We start from the raw sequence: 17558 nt of genomic DNA, 5'->3' as shown, positions 1-17558 counted from the left end.
GGTTCAGTAACTTGTCCGAGGCCTCTCCACTGGTCATCAGTAGGGCCAGGATTCAAAACCAGGCCGATGGTCCCTTCCAATTCTCTACACCCCTCCACTGCCAGCCCAGCATCTCCTGGCCTCCTAGCTCCACCTGAGACCGGCCCCTTCCCCACTCCCACGGCGGGCCTAGTGGAGTCAGAGAGGCGCCCCCATCTCCTCCTCCTTCTGCAGTCTCCTCTCTCTCCCCACAGCCTGAGCAAGAAACAGGAGCAGGTACCAGAAGTGTTTCTACTTTTGTAAAAACTGCCTGTGCTTAAAACCAGGCAGGGGCGGGGAATGATTCTGTCCCGATTTACCAGATGAGAACCTTGAGGTTCACAAAGAACAGCCCAAGGTCACAGAGCAGGGCAACCTCAGAATCTGACTAAGACCCTCTTGCCAGGCCCCCAACCTTCAATAGAAGATGCCAGTCCCTGACGCAGGAGAAAGGGAGGAGGCTCAAACTCTGGCACCCGAGTGGCTCCCTAGGAGATGGGATGAAGAGGATCTGACATTTATTGGGCACCTCCTGTGTGCTCAGACATGTATACACAGGCTTGCACAGCAATCTCCCAAAACCCTGCAAGAAAGGCAACATTTCCCCACGTTACAGATGAGGAAACGGAGGCTGACAGAGAACTCACGTGGCCCAGCTGGGATGCAAATTCTCTTGCCTCTGCTCCTGGGGACTGGGGCTCCACTCAGGTCTGGGCTGGTTGTTCCAGGGCCCTGCTCCTAATCCTGCCAGCGTCTGCCCACCCTCCCCTGGCAGCCAAGCCGCGCCCTGGACACTCAGAGCTGAGGAGACAACAGCTGGGGCACAGGAGGCCTCGTCTACTGCCTCACTGCTGTGTGACCCTGACCAGGCCCCGTCTCCTCCCTGGCCTCAGTTTCCCCCTCCAGTCAATGAGGAGAGTCACCCCTATTTGCACCTGGGGCCATTGGGATGACTGAATACAGGAGGGTCAGGGAGAGGAACTCCTACAAACTGTAGGATGTCACACTAGGCTGCCCAGAGTCCCCACTCTCTCGCCACTTTGGAGCCTGCAAGATACTCACCAGAAGGCCCTCACTGCTCCACCAAGTTCCTAACCAAGAGCCGTTTGCAGTTCCTGGAATTACCTGACTTGCCTACAGCATACGCTGGGAAAGGCCCTGAATCCCCAGGAATCTAGATTTCCAGGCTCCTGGCCCTCACTGAGTTTCCACCTGGACACAGCAACACTGCCCCCTCCCTGAGCTCAAACAGCCCAGCTGGGCGCTGACTTCGAGACCCATGCCCTGCTGTGACAGGAACAGGGCTTCTGTCCTCCCACAATGCCCAGGCAGACAGCATTCACACACATGTTCCTCCATTTCAGCATCTTCCCATCCACTGCTTCTTAATTCTGCCCTGGGGAGATCATGTGGGTAAGAGCTGGGGTGCTGGCGTCAGATGGCCCTGGGCCCAACCTGAGCTCTGTGCCCTTGACCAAGCTGCTAACCTCTCTGGGCCTCAGGCTCCTCATCTGTGGAAGGGGAGTAATCAGGACCTGCCTCCTAGCGGGGCATGAGGTCAGATGGCGCGCTGCACACAGAGCCAGCACTCTTGGGCAGTGGCCATCAGTCTGTGTGAGCATTCGTCACTACCAGTAAATGCTCTCTGAGCACCTGCTGCCTCCAGACTCTGTCTAGATCAGCCACTGACCCTGGCCCGCAGGTGTCAGTCCCCAGGAGAACCCACCGGGTGAACAGTGTGCTCAGAGCCATGACAGGGGACACACATGGGGAAGAGGACTTGGCAACTGGCCAGATAGGGATCAAACCCTTGATGAAGGAGAGATTGCCGCTATCTGGAAGACTCAGGGAGGGTTTCCCCAACAGGAAAACCTTGAGCATGGGTTTGAAGGAGAAGTAGGAGTTTTCCAACAGAGAAGAGAAGAAAGTATTCCAGGAAGCGGGAACATCATGTGCAAAGGCCCTGAGGCCTGGCAGTGCAGATGTGTGCGTGTCTCTCCAGGGAAACTCAGGGGATGTGGGGATGTCTCATCCCCGAGAAGAGGGATGTTACCAGTGGGGAAGTGAGGCCCAGAGCAAGACAGTGACCAGCCCAAGGTCATGTAGCAAGACTGTCTCGGAGTGAGAATCCGCTCAGTTCTCCTGACTGCATGCCAGGACTCAGACCGCGGTCCGGCCCCGCGCAGCCCACACCTTCCCATCCTGCTCTGCCTTCCCCCTTCTCACCCCTTCCCTCCACTGCTCCTTGGTTTCAGTTCTCATTCCCACTAACACCAAACACAACTTCCCTAAACTGAGCAGTGAGGAAAGTGGCCAAGAGACAGGAGAATTTCGATTTTTTCCTGATGGTTCCAAGGAGCAACCAACAGCTTGAGCTAAAAGAAAGGAGGCGGGGGCTGTAGAAGGGGGAAACTGGGGAGGGTGGGATAATGGGGGCACTAGTGAATACGGTCACAGTAATAATGGCAGTGGTGCCAGAGGGGGTGAAGCCAAGGCTGAATGTGGCGGATGAGACGCCGGTCAGGTGGAGCTGGCAATGGTGACCACGCTGAGAGGAGAGTGGCTATCATGATGTCCCTGGAGTGGGCATGGTGGTGACAGCGATGATCATGTGGTACGAGGGGTGATGATGATGGAGGACAGTGGATGTGACAGAGGTAGCACCACAGTGGTCCTATGGTGAAGATGCTGCTGCTGCTGAAGGTGACATTGATGGGGATGATGACAGTGGTGATATGGAGGACAGTGGATGTGACAGAGGTAGCACCACAGTGGTCCTATGGTGAAGATGCTGCTGTTGCCGAAGGTGACATTGATGGGGATGATGACAGTGGTGACGTCATGATAGGATAGTGGTAATGAAGTCCATGTAGATGACTGTGGCAACACCAGATCCCCCAATTGTGGGGTGCAAAGGCCAGCTCCTTTGAGGAAAGTGGGCCCACTCTCTCCACCCTCCTTGGTGCTCAGGACCCAGTCTTAGAAGAGGCAGGCAGAAACCCCACCTCTGAGAGTTTCAGGGGATGAGATTTACAGAGCAGGGACCCAGCAGTCAGTGAGCACGCACTACGTGCCCGTCAGTGCGTGGGCACTCACCACACTTACTCCTAACACACACAGGGGCTCAGAGGCTCCCACTTGGCACACGAGGACAGTGGGGCTCGGAGGTGACTTGGCAGCAGTTGCACAGGAGTTAGGCCCAGGCTTATCTTCAACCTTTCCCCAACAGACGCTGCAGTTTGCAAAGTGGGTCCCAAGCGCCACACCCTCTCCTGCTCTGCTCTCCTCCCAGAGCTGCCCCAACCTCACCCTGTGTCCTCCGGCTCTGGTGGCCCAGGGCCTCCAGGGCTCCTGCACATGTTGGCCATCATTATTATTATCACCCCTCCCTGAATCTCAGTCCCCTCCCCTGCCCACCCTGTTTTCCCTGGGGGCCCCCGGGGGAGCTGTCTGGGAGGAGGATGGCGGAAGAGAGTCAGATGTGTCTGCGGCAAGAGGAAGCTCCCCCCGCCATGCTTCCTGTCACAGTCTATCGGGGGCGACGCCTGCACCCAGCGGTGCACACACTCAGCCCCAGCCTGGCTGCTTCCCCTCCCCANTGAATGTGGCGGATGAGACGCCGGTCAGGTGGAGCTGGCAATGGTGACCACGCTGAGAGGAGAGTGGCTATTATGATGTCCCTGGAGTGGGCATGGTGGTGACAGCGATGATCATGTGGTACGAGGGGTGATGATGATGGAGGACAGTGGATGTGACAGAGGTAGCACCACAGTGGTCCTATGGTGAAGATGCTGCTGTTGCCGAAGGTGACATTGATGGGGATGATGACAGTGGTGACGTCATGATAGGATAGTGGTAATGAAGTCCATGTAGATGACTGTGGCAACACCAGATCCCCCAATTGTGGGGTGCAAAGGCCAGCTCCTTTGAGGAAAGTGGGCCCACTCTCTCCACCCTCCTTGGTGCTCAGGACCCAGTCTTAGAAGAGGCAGGCAGAAACCCCACCTCTGAGAGTTTCAGGGGATGAGATTTACAGAGCAGGGACCCAGCAGTCAGTGAGCACGCACTACGTGCCCGTCAGTGCGTGGGCACTCACCACACTTACTCCTAACACACACAGGGGCTCAGAGGCTCCCACTTGGCACACGAGGACAGTGGGGCTCGGAGGTGACTTGGCAGCAGTTGCACAGGAGTTAGGCCCAGGCTTATCTTCAACCTTTCCCCAACAGACGCTGCAGTTTGCAAAGTGGGTCCCAAGCGCCACACCCTCTCCTGCTCTGCTCTCCTCCCAGAGCTGCCCCAACCTCACCCTGTGTCCTCCGGCTCTGGTGGCCCAGGGCCTCCAGGGCTCCTGCACATGTTGGCCATCATTATTATTATCACCCCTCCCTGAATCTCAGTCCCCTCCCCTGCCCACCCTGTTTTCCCTGGGGGCCCCCGGGGGAGCTGTCTGGGAGGAGGATGGCGGAAGAGAGTCAGATGTGTCTGCGGCAAGAGGAAGCTCCCCCCGCCATGCTTCCTGTCACAGTCTATCGGGGGCGACGCCTGCACCCAGCGGTGCACACACTCAGCCCCAGCCTGGCTGCTTCCCCTCCCCACGCCACGTCCTTCTGCCCCCGTCTGCTGCACCGCTCAACCTCCCCCACCCCTCATAGGATTAACTGTCCCCTCCTCTCTCCACTGGGCTCTGGGAGTCACAGAACATGGTCAGAAAAGCCACTGATCCCCTGTGCGATCCTGGTCTGGCCATTTAACTTCTCTGTGCCTCAGTTTCCTCATCTGTAGACGAGAAAGAAGAACCCACCCGCCTCGCAGCATGGTTGTGAGGAGCAGACAAGGTGACATGCGTCTAACACTGCAGACAGTGGTTCAGAGAGACTGGGCAGCAGAGCCCTGTGCGTGGACACCAAACACAGGTCCCAGTGGCCAGGGCTGCTCTATTTGTAGCCGCCCCAGACTGCAAACAACCCAGACATCTTCCCGCAGGAAAACAGGCAAGTTCATCGTGGTAGATTCCCACGACGAAATACTGCACAGCGATGGGTAAATGAGCTGGCTACACACAACGTGGGCGAAGCTCGCGAAATCACGTTGAGAGAAAGAGCCACACGCAGAAGACGACGTGTGTAGAATTTCATTTCTATGCAGTTCTAGAGCTGCATACGTTGGTAGAAGTCAGTGTGAGCAGTTGCTGGTCCTGTCCGACATCCCAGTCTGGGTGGAGGTTACACGAGTGTGTTCACCTTGCTTTTGGTTTTTATTTTTTTATTTTTTTGGCAGCTGGTCGGTACAGGGATGGAACCCTGGACCTTGGTGTTATCGCACCACACTCTAACCAACTGAGCTAACTGGCCAGCCCAAGGTGAGTTCATTTTGTAAAAGTTCATCAGGGTGTGCACTTACAATATCTACACATTTCTATAGGTAAATTACACATTAATAAAAGGTTCACTGAAAGGAAGTAAAATAGATTGGCTGGTACCTCCTCTGGGCAGCCTCCAGGGATTACAAAGATGAATCAGGTGAGGCCAAGCCCTTGACCAGCTCCTGGGCCAGAGCACTTGACACACAGGAGAGACCCAGGTCACAGGGTTCAGGGCAGACACTGGGAGCTCGGGGGCCAAGAGTGGGGGGGCTCAAGGAAGCCTTCTCAAAGGAGGTAAGTCTCCCAAACGGTGCCGGGAAAGGTGTTCCAGGCAGAGAGACTGTTATGAGCAAAGGTAAGTGTGTGCGTGCCCAGCACACAGCAGGCCCCCAGTCAATGGCAGCAGCTGTGTGGTGGGAGGTGGTGGGACCTAGGGAGAACACATGGACCCACCAGTTTTACAGTGGTGGGGACTCTGGGGCTGGCAGAGAAAAGGTAAGAAAACTCCAGGAGAAGAGGCTGCTCCGGCAAAGGCCCAGGGAGCATGGCGGAGTGACGGTCTATCATCTGCAGCACGGAGGGGCTGTGACTGGAGCACTAGCAGCTAGCTCTAGCCTGGGGCATCTGTGAGAGCCAGTGTGGCACCCTCTGAGTTCTCTCCCCCTCACCCCACCCACCGTCTGCTGCCCTTCCAGCCCTGCTCCCCAGGACAGAGACAGGGACACAGGCCATCACCCAAGGGAACAGGGCACCTAGAGTAAAATTCCTGGCCCAGTGAAGCCCAGTGGTGGAGACACTCCAGCCGGGACTGGTTCATCAAATCTCCCTTTGTGGGCAGCCATCTGGGGGCTCAGAGCGTGGCCCAAGGCCCTGTCATCTTCCACTTCCTGAATATCTGGGGAAGCACTTTCCACTTCCCAGACTATTCCCCAAAACCATCACTTCCCTATTTATCTTCAGAGCAAAGCCCCACAATAACGGCAGCAGGTATTACTACCATCACTGTTGAGCGCGTGTTTGACTTCAGGTCCCCTTCTGAACACGTACATACACTAGCTCATGTCATCCTCATCTCAGCCTTGGGAGGCAGCTTCTACTGTTTTTCCCACTTTATCCCTAGTTAGCAGGTGAAATTGAAATAAAATCCTTAGCTGTGGGCTCTGTGCTTCTAAGGAACAAAGCTCCCTGGATATTACAGTTGACCCCGCCCCGTGGCTGCCTAGAAGCCTGCCCTCGCCTGCCTCTGTCTGCAGCAGGACCACTGTGCTCTTGTCCTTTATCTACCATGGGCTGCCAAGTCGCTCAGCCTCCCTGAGCCTCAGTTTCCTCTTCTGTTAAATGGAAGCTCTGGCGGCAGCTGCCATTTTTCAGGCCCTGGCAAATGGGAGTTACTGACCCCCATTTGGAGGGGAGGAAACTGAGGCTGGGAGGGGCGCCTTGTCTCTGAGCAGCCCCCAGCAGGGGTGAGACTGTGCAGCTCCTTGCTCTGCTTCCTGCCTCGTTAGGGGCTCGGTGCCCATCTTCCTCCAGCAGGGTGGAGTCCCCGGGAGACCAATGCAGGCCTCACAGTGAGCTCCCGGTGAAGTCCTGCTTCTGAGCCACTGCCCTAGGCTCAAAGTAAAAGCCTCACTTCCTGGGGGCTTGGGACCAGGGGGTGATGGAGAAGCCTGGGCCCAGGCCAGGCTCTGCCCTCTAGCCACAGGTTCCAGTCTAAGTGAGGCCCCAGCCCCTCCACCAGGGAGGACCCCACCCTAGGCTAGTGCCTCCCCCAGCTATGCACCTTTGACAGCAGTGGGTCCCTCCAACTAAGATGATCCCCAACAGCTGGGACCACCACCCACCTCCCATTCCTAGAAGCCCCTTCCCTCTAATCTTGAGCCTGAGAAGCAAATAGTGAGGCGGGCCTGAGGCGCAGCCTGGGGTCTGGCCTGTCTTGGCTTGGATCACACAGGGAAGTGACCACCTTCATCCTCGCCCCCAGAAGACCCTGCCACCACTCCCCAGCCCTACCCCCACTGGCCTCCCCACCCCTCCAGGAAGGGCACAGAGCTGCAGTGGCAAGAACAAAGCAAAGGTGACAGTTCTAACAGAGTCTCACACCCTGGCAGTTCTAACAGAGTCTCTTCCCCACTGGCAGTTGAGGCCTATTTTTAGGCCCCACACAGATGAGCTTTTAAAGTGGGAGTGGCCTCCTGTCTGCTCCCACAGCCCACTCCGGGCACTTGCCTGCCAGCCCCCTGCTCCAGTAGGGCCACATCAGCTCAACACCTTGAAATCATCACCCTTGAAACAGGGGCCACTGGCCCATTTCACAGATGAGGAAACAGACCCAGACAGCAAAGGCACCTACGTGATCAAAGTCACATAGCTAGTGAGTGACAGAGACGAGCCATGTTCTTTTCAATCACAAATCACTGACCCCAAAGTGGAGCAGAGAAAGGAGCCCCAGGAGTCCTGAGGAGGACAAATCAAGAGGGCTTCGTGGAGGACGAAGCTTCCCGTGAGCTGGACAATAAAGATCAATGAATCGTGGAAGGCTGAGTGAGGGGAAGGGACCATCCCAGCCATGGGCCAGGTAAGAAATTCACCTGTCTACTCCCTGCTTGTTCCACACACCTGTGTGCAGGCAACCGAGGCCGGCAGCAAGCCCCTGCCCCACCTCCCCATGTGGTCTGGAGCAAGTCAGGGCCCCTGCTGGGCCTCTGTTTTCTCATCTGTAAAATAAGCGGATGGGCCAGAGATTCCTCTTTTAGCTCTGAAGCCTGAAAACAGCGAGGGACTTGGGCCAATCTCCCGCCTGCTGGTCTTTCCACCTTCCTCCCTCCAACCCCACACCTTGTGGCCATCCCTCCTGACCCAGCTTTATGAACCTCCCAGCATCTCCGAAGCACCACGAGGTCCTTCCCACCTCCAGGCCTTTGCTCACGCTGCTCCGGCCACCTGGCGTGTCCCCTCTTCTCCACATGCCCAAGCAGAGTCCTACTCATCCCTAGGACTCAGGCCTCCTCCAAGAAGCCTTCCCTGAATCCACAGCCCCACCCCAGGTCTGGGCTACAGCCTCTCATCTGCGCCCCCATAACCGCCAGCAATGTCATCCCTCGTCACTGTCACAGTTTTTCCTTGGCAGACTGGAAACCATTGAGGGCAGAGGCCGTGAATGAGTCAGGCTCGTACCTGGCCCGGGGCTGGGCACACGAAGACACGTTTGAGAACTTATCTGCATTCAAGTCAGGACAATAGAGACTCCTTTAAATAACTGAAGCTTTTTTACATTTTTTTTTCCAATTTATGAGTAGTACGCTTAAGCAACAAAATAAAGTAGCATTGGATTATAACCCAAAGTATAAAATAAATATCCATGAGTCCCCACTAATATATATAAATAAATCATTTATTTTTATAATAAGTGGGGAGAACAGACAAATGTCCCGTGAGGAATTCCAAATAATTTACGTAGCTACTCCGCCCTCAAGGAGGTAGAGCCTAACTGCTGCTCCAAGGCTGCTGCACAGTCTCTGAGCTTGAGCAGGCCCTAAGGACATGGTTTGGGGACAGCCAGGATGTCATTTGCTTCTCTGAGCTCTTGCATTGGCAGGAGCTGGGCAGGACAACCTCCAAAGTGTGGGCTGCACAGAACAACTTTCTTCCAAAGAGTACAGTATGGAAAGGGAGAAAAAACAAAGGGTAACTTTACCATGGAGAAACCCAACAAATACCATCTCAGCCAGGTGATCAAGGTCAACACCAGCAGAGATAAGTCATGTTGGTGGGACATTCCCACGACACAATCTGCTGAGAATGGCACATTGCCTCTGTGGTCTTCCTCCCAAAATATCCCAGTCTAACCATGAGAAAACCATCAGGCAGATCCCAGCTGACCAATATACGATGAGTACCTGACCAGTACTCCTCAAAACCATCAAGGTCACCAAAAACAAGGACAATCTGAGAGACAGTCACAGCCAAGAGGAACCTAACAAGGCATACAGACTAAATGTTACATGGGATCCTAGAGGGGCTCCTGGAGCAGAGAAAGGATATCGGGGGAAAGCTGAGGAAATACGAATAAAGTATGGACTTAGTTAATAACAGCATATCAACGTGGATTCATTAATTATTTGCAGGGTACACAGGAACCTCTGTACTATGTTCCCTATTTTTCTGCAAACGTAAAACTGTTCTAAGTATATGCTTATTGTAACGAATATGGAAAATATAGAAAAGTTAAAAAAAAATAGGACCTTTGCAATCCTATAACCCAGAGACAACCACCATTAGCGTCAGCCTCATTCCCTCCTCGTCTTGTTTTCATGTATCCTGTTCCTACACAGTTGAAAACATTAGCAGGCGTAAGTTTTTTAGAAAAGTTAAAAAAAAATAGGACCTTTGCAATCCTATAACCCAGAGACAACCACCATTAGCGTCAGCCTCATTCCCTCTTCGTCTTGTTTTCATGTATCCTGTTCCTACACAGTTGAAAACATTAGCAGGCGTAAGTTTTTTATCTGAACAATGCATATCTAATGATGGGATTCCAGGCACCTCGGGGAGGACAGGTCATGGAGGGAGATATTTCTGAGCAAGAGGTTCATCTGGGGGTGCCCACCTCCTGCCATTGACTTAGGTTGTGCTTTGGGTTGACAATCAGCCAGGACCCAAGAGGCCAATTTAAGAAAGTTCTCTGACTTTCCTACATGTGCAAGTTTGGGTGGCCCAGAAAATCCTCTACGCTGACCCGGCAAAATCCCAGAAAAGGCCCCCTCAGCCAGAAGCCAAGGACCTGGCCTCTGCCATTAGACACGAAAGCATCCTTCCATAATAACACCCCCATGACTCAATAAAGCGTGGCGCTGTCTCAGGACGTCAAGGGCCTGATTTAACTCTCCCCAGAGGGGCCAAGTCCACAAATAACTCACAACGTACAGACTCGTCACCCATGGCTGGCTCCAGATGACAACCAACGTAGGCAACTGACGCACCTGAACAGCAGCTTCTCTTTTTCCATCCAGATGTTCAAGGACCCATCAGCACACCTGCCACCCGACTGCTGGGCCACAGGAAAGCCCCCAGCCCCTGCCCTTTCTGGGAAGGAGAGAGGCCTCCTCCGAGAGTGCAGGAAGATAATCGCCCCCTGGAATGAGCTGAGAATCTCAGCTCAATGATGACTGCCTGGGCTGGTTGTGCAGCTTCCAGGCTATTCTGATCTTGTGGTTTCTCCTGTTCTAGAACATCCCATGGCTCCCCAAGACTAACATTATAGGCAGTGGTTCTCAATTGAGAGTGATCGTGCCCCACATCTGGAGGCAATTTCTGTCCAGAAACAACTGGTGGGGCAGAGGGTCAGTGCCACTGGCATCTAGTGGATAGAGGCTAGGATGCTGCTGAACGTCCTACAATGGCCAGTTCAGTCCTTCACGACAAAGAATTGCCCAGTCCAAAATGTCACCAGCACACTATAGGGAAGGTCCGAATTCTTCACGTCCTCCCGTCAACCTCCAGGTTGGTCTCTGTAGTGCCCCCTGCACAAGCCACACACACACACACACACACCTTCGCACACCTGCTTCTTGTCCCTATCCATACTGCCCACAACCAAACTGTGCACCACCTGTCAGTGGCACCACCTCCAAGAAGTCCTCCCTGATCACTTGGGCCCACACATTCTCCAGCTCTGTGGGCCATGTGTATATCACTTAAACATTTACAGGTGAGGACCTCAGGCAGCATGACGAAGAAGAAACATCAGGAGTCACCTAATACAGGGTTTGCAGGGCAGCCTCCAGGCCCTGGCAGCCTGCAAATGGATTCGACTTGGCCTGCACAAGGATTTCCTTTTTTACTTACATCAATCACCAACATTGAAACATCAGAAGGTGTAACATAAAAGCCTGTTTCCTGCATCTCTCAATGTCAGAAGAGCAGCCACCATGGCAACTATCAGCAGAAACAGAGAGCAGCTACAGGGTAGACCCAGCAAGGGCCCCCCTAGATCACTGTCCCACTGCAGTCACTTACATGACCTCTCTAGACCATGGAAGCATCAGAGTTTGAGATCCCTGAGCCAGTCCACACCTCTTTACCCCCGACTTTATAAAGGGGAAACTGAGGCCCAGAGGGAGGCTTGTTTGAGGCCACACAGCCAGTTAGTGGCAGAGCTAGGCTAAGGACCCAGGGACCTGCTTCCCCAGGGACTCCTCTGCATACCACACTCTCCCTCCGAGAATGCTGCACAGTCTCTGAGCTTGAAGAGGCCCTAAGAACTTGGTGTGGAGACAGCCAATGTCATTTGCTTCTCTCAGCTCTTGGGTTGGCAGGAGCTGAGCAGAACAACCTCTGAGCCCCTCCCAAAACCAGCATCTGGGGTCTGACAGCTTGACTCCAAGTGGGCTGGCAGCAGGTGGTGTCTGAAGCACAACTGAGGATAAAGCACTCAGCTGTGTCAGTCACTGTTCTGTGTGCTCTGCAGACACTAATTCCCTGATCCTCACAACAATGATTATTCTTATGCCCATTTTTTAGGTGAGGAAACTGAGGCTCAGAGAGTTTAAGTAAGTTGCCCAAGGCTGCACAGCTAGGAAGTGGGAAACCCAAGATTTGCATGCAGGAGTCTGGATGCAGAGGTTATGTGCTAACCACTGAGAGGCACTGTCCCCTCTGAAGGCTGGTCTCTTGCCACAGCCCTGTTCGCCCTGCCTGCAACAGGAAGCAGATGTAGCCAGGCCTGAGAAGCTTATAGCGGCCCCCTGCAGCAGGCTGAATTTAGGCTAATTTTGAGGAAGCCCTTCTAGGCTCTTGAGAGAACTGTTAACCACAGGCTCTTCTTAGTCACACCAGGAGGAAGGCGCCTGGGTCTGGAGAGGCTGGGTGTGGCCAGGAGTTGGGGGTTGCAGGATGGGTCTGGATGAGACAGAACAAGGACCCCAACCTTCAGCCACCCCAGACAGAGAGGGAGCCTTGGCCTCAGAGGGTGTGACCTACCCAGAGCCACACTGTGAATTAACAGGGGACAAAGGCTTACCAGAGGGCTGTACACACCAGCCTCCAAAGAGGAACCACTGGGGTCCGTTACCTCAATTGCCACACAGGACCTTGTGCGGGGCAAGTCAGCCTACTCATTATTAGCACAGGATCTCAAGTTTTCCTTGGTGGGGAGAAGGCAGCGGTTTGACTGAGCTGGACACTAAGAGGACTCGGCCCACCCACCCCCACGACTGGAAGTCTCATCCCCTCCAGCAGCCCAGGCCCCATGCAGGCCCCGTGGGAACAATCGGAGCCATGCTGTGGCCGACCTCACGTCCTGGCAACAGTCCCACCCACGTTTCTCCCAAGATTCCTGGCTCCCAGCACACTTCCTCATCTGCAGTCTGTCTGCACGCAGATAACCTGGTGGCTGCTATCCTGCCCCACTTTACAGACAGAGGCAGAAACTGAGCCTCGGAGCGAATGTTAAGTTACATTTGCTCGCAGGAGGACTCCTACTCTGGGGGCAGCAGCAGGGTCCCTCCCCCCCACTCCAATATGACACAGAAGGAAACTGAGGCCGAGAGAGAGAAAGGGATTTGTCCAGGGTTCCATAGGAAGGTGGTAAGCAGCAGTCCTCCTGTCCCTCCAGGCCTGCCCGCACTCACCAAATGGTAGATGGCCAGGGCTGTGGTGGCAATGCGGACATTGAAGCAGCAGCAGGTCTGGCGGATAGCAGTCGCGTGGGGGGCCATGGTGCTGCTGTCCCCTCCTCTGAGGCACTGAGGGGGAAGGAGCCCAGTGCCTGAAGCAGGGCAGAAAAGGGGAAGCTGCTGGCTGTCCTCCTCACTTCCTTCCTGCCCCTTAGACAGGCAGGGGTAAGGTCGTCACAACTGGGGCGGGGCAGCCAGGACGAGGGAGCAGGAAAAGGCCGAAGCCTGCTTCAGAGAGCCCCAGAGCCTCTGCCACGCCCAGGAGGGGCTCCCCTCACACTGTCAGGGCCCACCCTGCACCCGTGCTGGGGTCTAGCAGTTTCACATGCCCTGTTTACTGGTGCCCACCACCACCCTTGGAAACCAGGGCTGTTGCCAACCCATTTCCAGATGAAGAAACAGAGATCCAGAGAGGTCAAGACATTCACCCAAAATCACAGTAGTTAGGGCTGGTGGCAGGATTCCAACCCAGATCTATCTTGCTGCAAAAATAGCTAAATGTCTAGTAAGCATTTCCCACGTGTTCCAAGCATGCTCCTGGATTAACTCCTTTAATCCTGAGCTCAACCCTTTCAGGGAGGTGCTATTATTATCTCCGTTTTACAGATGAGGAAACTGAGGCCCAGAGAGGGAAAGTGATTTGTCCAAGGTCACACAGCTAGCCTGTAGAGGAGTGGGGATTTGAACCAAGGCTAGCTTGTTCTACAGCCGCCTTGGAGCTGGGGTTTTTCACCTCCCTCCCACACCCCCAGTCCTGGCCTAGGCATGCAGGGCTCCAAAGCAGGAAAGAGCATAATTACTAAACAAAGTCATCAACCGTGTGCCAGGCCCGGGGCTAGGCTCTCCTTCCAGCTGAATCATTAACTCCTCATGGCAACCTGGGAGACCCTCAGTCAAACCCCTTTGTGGGCCTCAAAGCCCCTTGATACTCACACAAAATCAGGGAATTTTTTCCCCTCATTCTTAGGAAAACTTGGAATTAATAAACCATAAGTACTAAACAAGCTACCCTGGGGTCTCTGCTTCCTTCTCAGGTGAAAACTTATCCACGTTGCAATCAAGGAAGGGAATGTGAAGCATGTGCAGAACTCCTGCAGCAGCCTCGGCCGAAGCTGAGCTCACTTGCAGGGTGAGGCTTCTCCTAGACAGCACAGCAGGACCTGCAGTGAAGGCCCGCCCTCCCCGGGCATCGTGGGGTTATGATTGGACACTACAGCAGCCCATCCTTTCTGTCCCAGGAGAGGTTATAAAAAGTCTCTAAGCTCCTCCCCCTTGGCAGGGGTTGCTCCGTTGGACCCACAAAACTTGGCTGGTAGACTTGACCAAACTCTTGCCAAAGAGACCAGGAAGATTCTGCAGGCTTGGCTCCTGGGAGGCCCAGCCTGTGTCTTTTCTTTCATAGTCCTCACTGAGGCCTGACATGCTAGAAAGTGCAAAGGTTAAGAACTCAGACTCCATAGGCCCATGGTCTAGGTTCGAGTCCAAGCACCTTCTGGCTGGGTAGCCAAAGCAAAAAAAGAAGTCATGCTTTGTCAAGAGCAGCCAGGCCAGAGAGACTGGAGATTAGGAAAGCAGGGACCAGGAGGGTCCTGAGGCCATGCTGGAGAGTCTGGATTTGATTGTGCTGGGAAGCCATTTGGAGATTTCATCCAGAATACATGCTAGCCATTAATAACATTAGGATTTGGTGAACCAGAGCAGTGTGGAGCCAATTCCCAAAGAGAGGGACAAAATGCACTGATGGTGTGTGAGATCATTTTTCACGGTCTACAGATGAACATTCTTTGTTTTTAAGGTAATAAATTCATTTTAATGTGCATTATAAAAATATACATAACTAGCCCATGAATTCTGTGATATTCCATTTATGGGTGTCATATAGTCTCATTTTAAATAAAATGCATTTAAATAAAAAAGCTGTAAGTCAGTTTAAAGAAAATATTAAGAAATCCACAGTCTAGGAGGCATAGAGGTGTGCAGACAGCCACAGGAGTGGGCATCGTTGGTTTGGGAATCGTGGGGCGTGGAAAATCCCAGCTCCCCGCTTAGTAGCTGTGTGATCTCAGACAAGGTGCTTGATCTCTCTGAGCTGTTGTTTCTACATCTGCAAAAGGGGGCTCAGAAGTTTGCCCACAGGACTGCAGTGAAGATAAGGTCACATGAACACATCTGTTGGTTTCCTCCTTTCTAGCCCCTCCCTGCTCCCCCACCTCAACCACACCCAGGCTGCTGGGAGGAGGATGAGCTGGGATTTGATCATGAGTGGCAAGTGGCATCACTCCCTCCCAGAAGCATGGGAGTCTGATGGAGTCATTTGTTCCTCGCTGGCTCTCCAGGCTCCAGCACACATTGGTCCCTGTGCGGGGCCTCAATCACTCCCCATGGAATGGAAGCCTGAGCCTCTTTATTTTCATCCCCACCAAACCTCCTGAGGAGGGGGTGGCTGCTATCCCAAAGGTTGGGCCCTTTGGCCAAGGCCACCATGGTAGGCATAACAAACACCGCCCCAAAAAGACACATGTCCTAATCCCTGGAACATGCGCATTCATACCTTATGGCAAAGGGACTTTGCAGGTGTGATTAAATTAATGACCCTGGGTTGGGGAGATTAATGACCCAAGGTAGTAAAAAGAATCGCCATAAGTGAAAGGAGTCGGGAATTTCAGAGTCAGAGAGATTGGGAGATGCTACACTGCTGGCTCTGAAGACAAAGGAAGGGGCTGCAAGCCAAGGAATGCAGGCAGCTTCTAGAAGCTGGAAGAGGCAAGGGAACGAATTTTCCAATGGAGGCTTGATTTGAGCCCAGCAAGACCTATTTTGGACTTCTGGCCTCCAGAACTGTCAGATAATAAATTTGTGTTGTTTTAAGCCACTTAATTGATGGTAATCTGTTACAGCAGCAATGTGAAACTAATACAGCTACTCGGCCTAGGCTGCCTGATGCTGGAACCCAAGTACACTCCACGGAGACCCCAGTCCCCATCCACACAAGTGCAGCCCTTGCCTTCCTCACTGTGTGACCCTGGGCAAGTCGTGGACTTCTCTGAGCTTCAATTTCCTCCTGCACAAAGTAGGGATAATGAAAATACCCGTCTCACTCTGTGTGAGGATTAAATAAGAAAACGCCCATGCAGGTAGCACCATCATATAGGCCCCTTGCTCATATTCTGACCTTTTCCAGAACAAATAAGTTTTGAGCTTTTAGAGACCACTTTCACAACCTCTTTGCTGACTGGTGGAACCCTTGAAAACTTCAGACCCCCAACCTCATCAAGATAAGGAGGAGGAAATATTCCATGTTTCCGTAGCCACTACAGGGCAGATACAAATCTGCCTATAAAACTGTCCTTGTAAATGTTATTTCGGACAAAGGAGTCTTGCAAGATTCCCTGACTTCAGGGATGATTCCCATCTCCTAGAAAGTTGTCATTAATTCTGAAAAAGTAATGCTGGCTGGTTGTCCCGCTCGATAATTTGCTGTCTTGGTATGTTAATATTTAAACAGATGTCTCTGTTTCCTCAAAGGCTGAATTACTTGCAAGCTTTATTTGTTAAGTCAGAAGAACATCACTGGAACTCCCCTCTTCACCCACATGCCTGGAGGTAAAAATAAAACCCACAACTCTGCCAGGTTTCATATTTAAACAGAGCTTGGGAGTCTTGTGTCCTTTCAATTAACCCAGACAAAGCACTTAGTAGGGTCCAGGTTCACAGGAAGCTCTCCACAATGGGAGCTATTTTGATGATGATTACTACTATGGTTATTTCTGTTGCTAGTTAAGCCCCAGCTGGGAGAAGAAGGCAGCGGAGAGGTGTTATCTGCCCCCAGCAGACCTGACCGGGCAGTGACCTGTGGTGGGACACACTGCTGGTCTGCAGCAGAACCAGAACACAGGCCCTCCTTGGGGACAGCTGCTTGGGAGGCATGTGAGTGGTGGCAGTCAAGGGCGCCTCCAAAGATCTCTTCCCCCGAGGGGTTCCCGTTTGCCCTCACCGCCTCACTCCTGCCTTTGGAGTTTGGAGCTGGGACCCGCAGGGCCAAGGCCAAAGGCCTGGGAAATATGAGAAACCACACTGTGAAAGTTGTCAAAGTGCAGTCACTTGGGGTAAAAAAAAAAAAAACCCTGACAAATGGAGCCAGGCAAGACCATGAGGGGAGGGTTCTCATGCACAAATGTCTGATAGCAAGAACTATCACAAAAGACTCTGCAAAAACCACAACCTTGCACAAAGGCCATTGCAACATTACACACAAAAAACATCTGCCCAGCAACCGCCTGTCCAACCTCAGGCTGGGGTCACCCTTGTTATTGATCCTTACAGTCGAGGATAATTATCTCAAAACAATTATGTAATCCTCATCATTTTTCATTTAAAACCCTTTGTCCTCCTTTACCTCCCTGAGGATGCACACAGTTTGCTATGGCACGGGCATTCCTATTGCAACGCCCATCCCCAAGTAACTATCATTTCTTTTAGAGAGCTTCTCTCTGTTTGTTATT

At 53.1% G+C, this 17558-nt stretch overlaps 1 protein-coding gene across 1 annotated transcript in view; it reads right to left on the bottom strand.

The window, feature by feature from the left end:
- LAPTM5 (lysosomal protein transmembrane 5) overlaps window positions 1-13183 on the bottom strand; it is a 27133-nt gene extending 13950 nt beyond the window's left edge. Inside the window, exon 1 of the mRNA XM_008592828.1 lies at window positions 13012-13183. Coding sequence (XP_008591050.1) covers window positions 13012-13098 — 87 coding nt within the window. The 5' untranslated portion in view covers window positions 13099-13183. The remainder of the gene's footprint in view (window positions 1-13011) is intronic.
- Between the last annotated feature and the right edge of the window lie 4375 nt (window positions 13184-17558).

The sequence above is a fragment of the Galeopterus variegatus genome, unplaced genomic scaffold (assembly GCF_000696425.1).
Source record: "Galeopterus variegatus unplaced genomic scaffold, G_variegatus-3.0.2 Scaffold8384, whole genome shotgun sequence".
Lineage (NCBI taxonomy): Eukaryota > Metazoa > Chordata > Mammalia > Dermoptera > Cynocephalidae > Galeopterus > Galeopterus variegatus.
This window is presented reverse-complemented; position numbering and strand designations above follow the sequence as displayed.